Source organism: Lactuca saligna, chromosome 2 (genome assembly GCF_052625555.1).
Source record: "Lactuca saligna cultivar CGN05327 chromosome 2, ASM5262555v1, whole genome shotgun sequence".
In the NCBI taxonomy this organism is placed as follows: Eukaryota; Viridiplantae; Streptophyta; class Magnoliopsida; order Asterales; family Asteraceae; genus Lactuca; species Lactuca saligna.
In genome coordinates, this window is record NC_136418.1 from 155385672 (window position 1) to 155396456 (window position 10785).

Here is a 10785-nt window from a genome sequence, read left to right on the forward strand (position 1 = left end):
ACCCACTCAGTTTTATTTGTATTACAGGAAGTGGCGCAAGGGCGTAAGATGGATGAACTATCAAGTTGTTTTGTTTACAAGTCTGTATATGTTTATATTTGTTATATGACTTGTAATGTATTCGTTTATGCATATTGGTCTATATCGGAACATGACACCCCGAGTTTTGATTATAATGAAAATACATTTCTTTTATGAAATGCTTCGGTAAACATTGTTTTATCATGTTTTGTTTTTGGGAACAAATTCCGCAACTCTTTCAAATCAAAAGGATTTACTCTGAAAATATTTAAAAGCATAAATGAAAATCGGTCTTTTCTGGCCGAGATTTTGGGGATGTCACACTAGAGAAACCAAACTCTTTGACTTTCTCATAGAAGCAAAGATTCTAGCTGCAAGATGCTTGTTTCTATCGATAAATGGATTTCTCAAGCTTGCACACTCTATTACGAAAGCTTGTTCACTTCGTTGGCCGAGGAAAATATGGTAGTTCACGGTGGCAACTGTGGAGGGGGCGGCGGCTGGAGAGACAAGGGTGGAAAGGTGGCGGCTAAAATGGTAGAAGTAGGGTTAGGGTTTTGGAGATGCAACAAGAGGGCGGAATGCACGTTCTTAACCCCGACTCCATATAAAACTTCATCGTAATTAACATATTTGGGCCCTCCTTTTCTAAAACTACAATCAAACTCCATATTTTACCCTTTTAGCCCTTGCTTCCAATAATCTATTCAATACAAGTCCAACTGATATAATTTAGACTGTAAATTTGCGAACTTATATCATTTAACTCCCAAGACTAACACTAATAAATTATTATTGATTCAGGGCTTCAATAAAATTATATATATATATATATATATATATATATATATATATATATTTACATCTCGTAGGTTAGGGATTATTATTTATTTACTTATTTTATTTAATTTCAAATGGGGCGTTACAATTTCTTTTTGAAAATTCAAACAAATCCTCAGATTGAGTTCATATACACCCAAGAGTATGTACAAATCCCTCAAACCAAGGCTCTGATACCAACTTGTAACATCCCAAAACTAATGACATAAAATTTTCGTTTTTAGATTAAAATGATAGTCAATACATGTCGTTTCCAAAAAACCAAGGTAATCAAGTTTTATCAAAACATTAACAAATCAGAGTAATTTAGAATATGTGGGAACCATGTGGTGTGTGCTCTACAATCATCTCGAGCTCTTCCATTTGAAAACCGAAGTACCTGAAACGTAAACTAAAATTGTTAGCATAAATCTTAGTGAGTTCCCCAAGTTACCACATACCATACATACCCAAATAAACACATAACGGGCCCTACCCCTCATCGAACCCCGTCCGGCATTGGGCCTTGCCCGATAATAGATCGGGCCCCGCCCAACATACATATAAAATGTATAAACATATCAAGACATAACATATGATATAATCACAAAGATACATAACATACATAGTGGTCATCAGGCCGCGCCCGACATCGGGTCGTACCCGATAATCATAAAAACATATACTGATAACTAGCATACAACATACTCATCAGGCCCCGCCCTGTATCGGACTCCGCCAGGCATCGAGCTCTACTCGGTAATCATAAACACATAACACAAGCAAGAGTCATGAAGACAACAAGCATACTAAGCGTAAAAAACCATGGGCCGACATTGGTGCCTTCGACCCGCTAAGTGGGGAAACTCACCTCGCACTTCTGAATTCCGCGGATAAATCTCTAACTGCTGGCCGACCGATCCTCGAGCTATTAATATAAAAACAAAACCCAATCATCAACTGGAATCAAAACTATAACCTTAATCCATACTTAGGGTAAAATATCATTCTACCCTTTATCTAGCTTGGCCCAAGGCTCATGCCCGAACCTTCAATCTATAAAAAAAAAAAACTAAAACCAAATGATCACTCAAGGCCCATACTTGGCCTAATTTTCCAAGTTAGGCCCAAACCCCTTACATGGGCCTTACCCTAAAGCCCAAACATTTTGCATGGTCAACCCCAACCAAACTCTTAGTCAAAGTCAAAGTTAACAGCCTATGTTGACCAAACATGTCGTGTTGCCCCTTGGACATGCCATGTTCTGACATCATCCAAACAATCGGGAAAATCCCACCCAACACACCATGTTTGCCCGAGTTTCAATAGCTCAACCAATAAACACTTAATCCTTGAAGATATAACCCCAAAACATACATCTGACCTCCTTGAGCAAGAAAACCACGTAAAGTTGCCAACTTTATGTTTATGCATGCCTAAAAGAATCACTTAAGCTTAAAAAAGAATTGAATGCATGCATGGGACCAATTCTTCTCAAAAATCTTGTACCTTTAAGCTTAAGGGGTCCAAGGCAACTCATATCTGGAATGAAAAATCCCAAAACGACTTCTCATACTCTTCAACCCAAAAGGGGCCCAAAACATAACAAACCCAAAATAAGGAGATCTAATAATCTACAAATCAAGGTATGAACTTGATACCTCAAAGAGACTAGAAGAAGTGGAGAGATTTTGGATCTATGACCTTCCTTCCAAGCTAAGCACCTTCAATCTTCAAACCTTCCTTTAGAAATGAGCAACATAACCATAGGAATCCACTCAAGGCTCAAGAACACACCAAGAAAACTTAAGGGGAGAATTAGGGTTTTAGTGACAATGGAGGTTGGCAAAGAGGCCAACCAAGAGGACTTAAGGTCTTCAAATAGGGTGCAACACCCTAAAATTAGGGTTTCCTTCCCAGCTGCCAACACGTCGTGTTAAAATACCACAACACGCCATGTTGGTTCATTAATCTACGCATTTCTTAAAATCTTGACACATCATGTTGGTTCCTCCAACACGTCGTGTCCAACCCAAAGAGGGGCTTTACTCCCAACAATTCTCTTCAAGATTTCAGGTGTTACAGAGGGAAAGGACTTTGGAGCCATATTTTCCTTCCAAAATTTCCTCCAAAATTGGGTGGATTTGGGAAGAAAGTGAAGGAAGTAAAATTTTAAGTTTTATTTTATTTTATTTTCCTAACTAGGGAACACAAAAACTTAAAATTATCCTTTCATTTCCTTCGAACTCGGGAACACGTAATAATGAATATTTTCCTTCCCCTCCCTTTCTTTCTGTCAAAAGTTTCATTCCTTTTCCTTTATTGAATTTACAAAAAACCCAGTAACAAGGCGTTAAGAAGCCTTAAGAATGTTGCTCCAGCCTTCATGGAACCCTAATCTAATTTGTAGGTTACCATGCACAACCCAACCATTGAGCCCAAACCACCTTCTAGCCCAAACCACCTTCTAGCCTACGAGTAATCACTAATCCATCACCTTTTGGGCTTTCATGATCCATGCATGGATCAGAAAGTTGAACCATTTTCCTTTACTTTTTGCTATTTTTTAATTTAAATTCTATCTTATTTAGATAAAATTGCAAAAATGGTCCCAATGGTTGGCCAAATTTTGCAGTTTCGGTCCAAAAAGTTTTGGTGGTGCACCAGGTGTGACAACCTGAAATTTCTATCGTGTACAATAGATTAATTCAATCAAAGTTAGACTCATTTTGATATCTTTTAGCACTGTTTAGGGTATATTTGAGTGTTCTAAACCTAGTACAATCAAGGTAGGAGCCTAAAAATGGGATAACACGATGCATATCAAGCAAACTCGGGCCAAACACTCCAATACATGGAGTGTGCGGCCACACATAGGTGTGTGCAGCCGCACACCCATTCCAGCCATACACCCCCACCTATATATATGACCCTTAGTCATTTTTGAACAATTTTTCCACTCCTTAAAAGCTGGAACACGTTTCTCTCTCAAGTACCATCCAAATCTTCATCTTGATCTTCATAAAAGTAAGTAATTCTTCCTTTTGATTAGTTAATGCATGAATTTAACTAGCCTTCCCCTCTACTTTGATCGCTGAAAACATCCATTTTAGTCAAGAACACCAAGAACACACACTAGTTTTGGGACCATAATCACCCTTTCAAGCCTCTATAATGTTTATACACTTATCATAACTTGTTTTATGCCAAGAACACTTGAAGATATACATGAAAAATGCCATTTCTCATGATCTTCAGGTGTATACGGCCGCACACACCATGTGCAGCCATACACACCCTTTTTAGGTCATATAATGACAATGAACTCCATATAAGGCTAGAGCATGAAGTAAGAAACCTTCCTAGATGAGTCATAAGGCCTTAAAGTACGTTTTGGCACACTTCATGGGGAGTGTGCGACCGCACACACACCCTGGCCGCACACACACATGCGGTGTATTTTGACCATACACTCCCTTGTATAGCCATGTACCCCTTATATACAATCATATATGGTTGTAACACTTGAATATAAGTGTTTACTAGTCCCTAAGGTGGTCCTAATTCAATAATTAGTTGTTACAAGCACTATATGTATACATATATATATATATATATATATATATATATATATCATTATATGGTTAATAGGATTCGTTTGTGCTCAAGTCCGCAATTGACACTCAACATCCTAAACTGATCTTACAGTCGCATCACTCACTACAAGTGAGTTAATACCCCTTAACTAACCTTTTAAATGATTTTAAATGCTTTTATGGGGGGGGGGGGGGGGGGGAATACAAGTTGAAACATTATAGTTATTATATCAATCACATGTGATTAATAACTATCAAACAAATGGATTTACTATGCTTTTAACTGTTTTATCAAACAAACTACTTCAAACTGCTTATCAAACTCTTCTACATGTTAAACTCTTTATCAAATTCACTTTTAGATATCAAACCTTTTCTTTTACATCTTTCAAACTTATATATTGTCAAAACCATGTCGAATACGTATATAGTTATATAAGTAAGGTTTGAAGGACTTAGGACTAATAACTCACTTTCTCTCTTGTTCCTTGTTTGGTTGTAGACTTAGAGTACCCTGTTGTTTGTCTGAGTGTCGTTGGATCCTTAGTTATATAATATGTATATGTGTATAGATATAAAGGCTTTTACCTCAATTCAATACATTCAGTCATACAAACAATTCTTCTAGTAAACTATAATAGGTATAGTTTAGGGATATACTACTGATTACTTCTAGTTCAATGAAGCATACAAAGAGTCAGTTCATTCATGAGTCAATACTTACTATTATGAGAAACTGTACAACTATACTATGATGAGAAACTAATAGAACTTACTATTTTGAGAAACTATACAAAACTACTATGAAGAGAAATAGATAGAGAATACTATAACGAGAAACAATACATACAATACATCTAGTACATACAATACATATACAATTATACTATAACATAAATGTGAACCACTATTTCGGAGCATGTCATCACTGCCATGGCTCGATTTGTATCCAGAATCTCCTGGAGGGAGAGCATGAATTTGCATATAGATTTATACTGGATTGACTATCCTACACCTTGTTGCTAGCTACAGTAGGACATGCAGGTCTTCGGGTGCCAAATGTCATTACTTCTGACGTCTTTCATCGTCGTGTTTTTATTCGATAGTATGGTACAATCAAATCACATTATACCTTGATAAAAATCCGATTTAATGTACTTAGTACAACAATAGTTACTATAATACAACACTACAATACTACATTATTTTTCCATTGCATTCACTTTGTGATATTCTCACATAATTGGAAATGTATAAACTATATTTTGTTAATGATAGTCACACTTGTGAAAATTACACTCTTTTACAAGAAACGAACATACAAAACAGTCAGGCCTTGGTAGAAGACTACTTTTAGAAGAAAATATAATATTTTTTAGGAGATTCAAACATTTACAAACATTTACAAACTCATACTTCAAACACTGTTACAAATATTTGATACAAACAATGACACTAAAATGCTTATGAACTCAACAACTTTAAAGCTGATAAACTCTTTCAAAATAACTTGTATTCTCATGTCATCAGTAGACAGATACCAATGCCAGCTTTTGAGAAGATGGAGCACATTCAAAACTCATCTTTTATTTTGATTCATATTTTTAGTGTCTTATAAACTATACAAAACACTTGTATTAAAATACATTATTAATGCAATGGATGATGTTGTTTACTTGTTTACTATTATTTTGTGTTGTGATACTGTACATGACGTCCTCCACCCCATAACGTTTTCCGCCGTTCCGATTTTAGGGTGTGACACCAGGGGTCCAAAATTGGATCTTTTATCGGTTTTGGTCCCTATACACTTAAAAAGACAATTATGCCTTTATAATTTATATTTTTCATTTTTTTAATTACTAAATTACATAAATTAATTATAACATGGTCCCTTCATCTCCAACTCCACCCTCTATCAGTGTTGTTTTGAACTACCTTCGGCAACCGACATTCTCGTCGGAGTTCACCCAAATCACCACCACCACCTCTGCCATAGATCTCAAATTCCCCATCCACACCGTCCTCTCTCCTCCTGTTTTGTTGGAATCAAACCCCTTAAAATCACCACAACTACCTGCCACATCACCTGTAATCATCGTAGAAGCTCACCACCATTAAAACCACCATTAATCATCTAACTTGCTACAGCAAAAAACGAGATCCTTATGCCACCGGATTACAACGATACTGGAAACAAAAACCTTCATTGCATCCGCAGCCTCCATCGCCATCTGTTAAGCCTCACACACCACCATAAACCTCCACCATTCCACTGAAAACACTCCTTCCACCATCAAGCTTCACCCCAGTTGAAAACCACAACATAGCAACACCTCATCTAGCCTCCTACAAACGACATCGGTGGGGTTATGGACCGAATTGATCAGATCAAAGCAGACATGTGAGAGAGAGGGAAGGGGAAAATGGTGATGGGGTTGGTGGCTACAGGTGAAGATTGGCAGCAATGGAGGTCAAAAACTTATGGGTTTTAACAGGATTTGGCGGAGGTAGTGTGCAGCAGTAATTAGATCGATTCTCATATTGTTGAGCCACAACCTCCTTCGGTCTCGTAGATGCTAATGGAAGACGGAGGTAACATGGAGTTTTTTTTTTTGGATTTTCCATGGCAGATCAAGTGGTGGTGTCTGACGGAAACGAAAAGAAAGAGAGAGATATTGATCGGAGACGGGGAAGAGAGAAAGAGGGTAAATGGGTTAGTAAGGGGGTGATATTTTTTTAATTAAAATTAATTAGAAAAAAAAAATTAATAAATGGCATAATCATCATTTCAGGTTGGCTATGAACCAAAATCATACAAAAATGTCAACCATAGGAACCAAAACCACATAAGCAATACGAAATTGGACCACCGATGCATCATCAAATTTTTTTGGACCAAAACCCGAAAACCGTAGAATTTTGCCAACCATTGGAACCATTTTTGCAATTTTGTATCTTATTTATCAATGAGATGGCCAACATAGCCAATAAAGAATGGCTAATAAACCCTCCTTGCATCGACAATAAAAGACAATCCATAACTTAAAAGTTTGGTGCCAAAACTTAAAAATACACAAATACACGCTCAATGTGTAAAACAAGGGAGGTTTTAGAAAAGCAAGAAAAAATAGGGAGGCGATGTGTAAATTTATATAAACAGCTTCGTCTTTGCGTCTTTGCCTATTGGCTTTGCTTGTGAAGTTCTTTACAGAGAGAGAGAGAGAGAAAGAGGGGGGAAAGAACAAGAGCAGCAACCACATTCTTTATTCCTCTCACAATTTCCCCCAAATTGCTCTAACTGAAATACATTCTGGGTTCGAATCCTTTTCTTCTTTCGATCAAATCTAAACAAACTTACCCTCAAGGTACAAAGATCAGTCGTCTAATTTCACATTCTTTATGAAGTTATGAATCTTTAATCAGGTGCGTATTCTTATCTCATTATGTTCACTGATATGAGGATCTTGAACGGATGATTTCAACCGTCGCTTTTAAGTTTATTTTATCAGTATTGCATGAACTTGTTGATTTTCTTTTCCGAGCGATTCTTTGTTTGTTGTTGATAATCATAAATCTTTGAATATGGTTTGATTTTCAAGTGTTATCGTACAGAACTGTGATTGAACTGATCACTTGTAGAATAAAACGATAATGTACCTGAAATGTTCGTTAAGCTTATAATATTCTTCCCCAACCTTGTAATTTTGTTGAGTTTACGCAGAAATGATGATTAAATTCATATTCAAGAAAGTTGCAGATTATCGTGCCTAACTCGATCATGATTGAATCGGTGTAGATGGATTCGATTATCGACGGAGTTCGTTCTTTGCCACCCAGCCATAACTCTGCAACCATGTCAACCTTCAATCCGCGTTCAAGAAGCCGACCTCCTCATCCGCGCTCTGCAAAACAATCAAACCGAGAAATATCTCCATCTTCATCCCATTTCTTACCAGATATTTCCACAATGTCTGTTGCAAGTTCTTATAAAACCTCCAAGGATTACATCGAAAGGGAAGCCATACCATCTACCCACTCAAAACCTAATTCTGCACCCGATAAACGGAAAACAGATGTTCAATCGGCGAGAGATTACTTCCATAACCACATCCTAGAGGTGGAAGCTAAATTCGGAAGCAAACAGCCCATCAATCCACCAATCGGCATGAACACAGATCGTGGTCATGGTCATGGTCATGGTCCTGGTCCTGGTCATGTTCCTAGCGCAAGCCCACAAAACAGTTTCTATTCCGTCACACAGTTTTCAGAAGCCAAAGAAAGCTTCACCAGCACAGAGGTGAGCGAGTTTGCAAGCACAATCGGTAAGGATGACGAAAGTGGTCAAATCAGTGTTCAAACTAGCGATTATCTTGAAAGCAACAAGACAAGCAGTATATACAGAGAAAGCACTGGAAGCGATCTAAGCGATGATAGTACCTCAAGCAGTTTCAATAGCGCCATTTTCAAACCCCACAAACAAAACGACACAAGATGGGAAGCAATTCAAATCGTAAGATCCAGAAACGAAACTGGTATGATAGAAATCAGAAACTTTAGACATCTAAAGAGACTGGGATGTGGAGACATCGGAAGTGTTTATCTTTCTGAGTTGATCGGGACACAGAACTACTTCGCCATGAAAGTGATGGACAAAACTGCCCTCGCAAGCAGGAATAAGCTCTTGAGGGCACAAACGGAAAAGGAAATCCTTCAATCTCTTGATCACCCGTTTCTCCCCACTTTATATGCACATTTTGACACCGAAAAGTTGTCATGTTTAGTCATGGAGTATTGTCCTGGTGGCGATTTGCATGCTCTCCGCCAAAAACAACCTGGAAAGTTCTTCCCGGAGCACGCAGTCAGGTTAGCAATTGATCTCCTTCTCCATTTTTGAATTTGACTTCAAATCCTTCATGGTTAAAATCTTCCATATTTATGTAGGTTTTATGTAGCAGAAGTGCTCCTTGCTTTGGAGTATCTGCATATGCTTGGGATCATTTACAGAGACCTTAAACCAGAGAATGTGTTGGTGAGGGAAGATGGTCACATAATGCTCTCGGATTTCGATCTCTCTTTGAGATGTGTTGTGAACCCAAAACTGGTTAGATCCATGAGAACCACCACCACCGCTGTGGAACCGAAAACATCCGATTCCCGTGATCAGCCTGCCTGTATCGAACCATCTTGCATGGTTCAGCCATCCTGTATGCAACCCTCCTGTTTCAGTCCCCGTTTCATGAGCAAACCCAAGAAAGAAAAGAGATCGAAACCAAAAACAGAGATTTACAACCAAGCGATTCCATTACCTGAGCTGATTGCAGAGCCGACAAATGCCCGGTCGATGTCGTTTGTTGGGACCCACGAGTATCTGGCACCGGAGATCATCAAGGGTGAAGGGCATGGGAGTGCTGTGGATTGGTGGACTTTTGGGATTTTTCTATACGAGCTTTTGTTTGGTAAAACTCCGTTCAAAGGGGCGAGTAATCGGGCGACGTTGTTCAATGTGGTGGGGCATCCGTTGAGGTTTCCAGAAACGCCGTCGGTTAGCTTTGCAGCGAGGGATTTGATTAGGGGGTTATTGGTGAAAGAACCGCAGCATCGGCTTGCTTACCGGAGAGGGGCGACGGAGATTAAACAGCACCCGTTTTTCCAGAGTGTGAATTGGGCGTTGATCCGTTGTGCCACTCCGCCGGATATTCCGATTCCGTCGCCGGAGAGAGTAGAGGTAAAGCCTACTGGTAGCTACTTAGAGATTGATTTCTTTTAGGTCTCAATTGTGTAATGTGTAATGTGTTAGTGTAAAGAACCTCATGGAAATATGCATCTTGTCACTTGTGTGTGTTGTAGTCGAGTACTCAAGTCTATGTATATGTGGTTGGATGGAGCCATGGAGGCTTGTGCCATTAGGTGCACACAACCCCATAAAAAGTTTTTTTTTTTTTTCAAAGAAAAACTCTTGAAATCAGATTTGTGAGAAACGGACCGGTTTGAACCGGAAAGGAAATAAATAAACCGTGTATAAACGTTTTTGTTTTTAGATCACAGCACATATCATTCTTTTATTTAGGTAGAAACTTGTCCTAATATTGGTAGTTTTGAGGTTCAAGTTAATGCAAAATGAAAGAAATAGTAGAATTGTATCTTTGTTATGACCAATTTTCCATGAAAAAGAGTAATATCTACAATGTTCTAGAAGTGTTCTCTACGCAATTGTTTCAAATAAAATTGAGGACAATACCAATGAGTAGTTTGGAAGGAATACGTTGAAACTGTAGAATCTTGGTAAGAAATATAATATCTGCAACATGAGCAATGATAGGAAATGGCATCACACCCATCTTAATGT

At 38.2% G+C, this 10785-nt stretch overlaps 1 protein-coding gene across 2 annotated transcripts; it reads left to right on the forward strand.

Moving 5' to 3' along the window:
* Positions 1-7731: 7731 nt before the first annotated feature.
* Positions 7732-10476, forward strand: LOC145032253 (protein kinase PVPK-1-like). Of its 2 annotated transcripts, none has more exons than XM_078981003.1 (3): positions 7732-7862; positions 8236-9302; positions 9381-10476. In XM_078981003.1, the coding sequence occupies exons 2-3, from the start codon at positions 8236-8238 to the stop codon at positions 10204-10206; spliced, it is 1893 nt and encodes a 630-aa protein (XP_078837129.1). In that variant the 5' UTR covers positions 7732-7862; the 3' UTR covers positions 10207-10476. The 2 variants fall into 2 exon arrangements, with proteins under 2 accessions (XP_078837129.1, XP_078837128.1); XM_078981002.1 differs by having other exon boundaries at positions 7764-7862; positions 8161-9302.
* The last annotated feature ends 309 nt before the right edge of the window (positions 10477-10785 follow it).

Bases quoted from the DNA above. Each gene is read 5' to 3' on its own strand.
- LOC145032253 (XM_078981003.1), top strand. From the start codon at position 8,236: ATGGATTCGATTATCGACGGAGTTCGTTCTTTGCCACCCAGCCATAAC. The intron at 9,303-9,380 runs GTTAGCAATTGA...ATATTTATGTAG, and splicing joins TTCCCGGAGCACGCAGTCAG to GTTTTATGTAGCAGAAGTGC.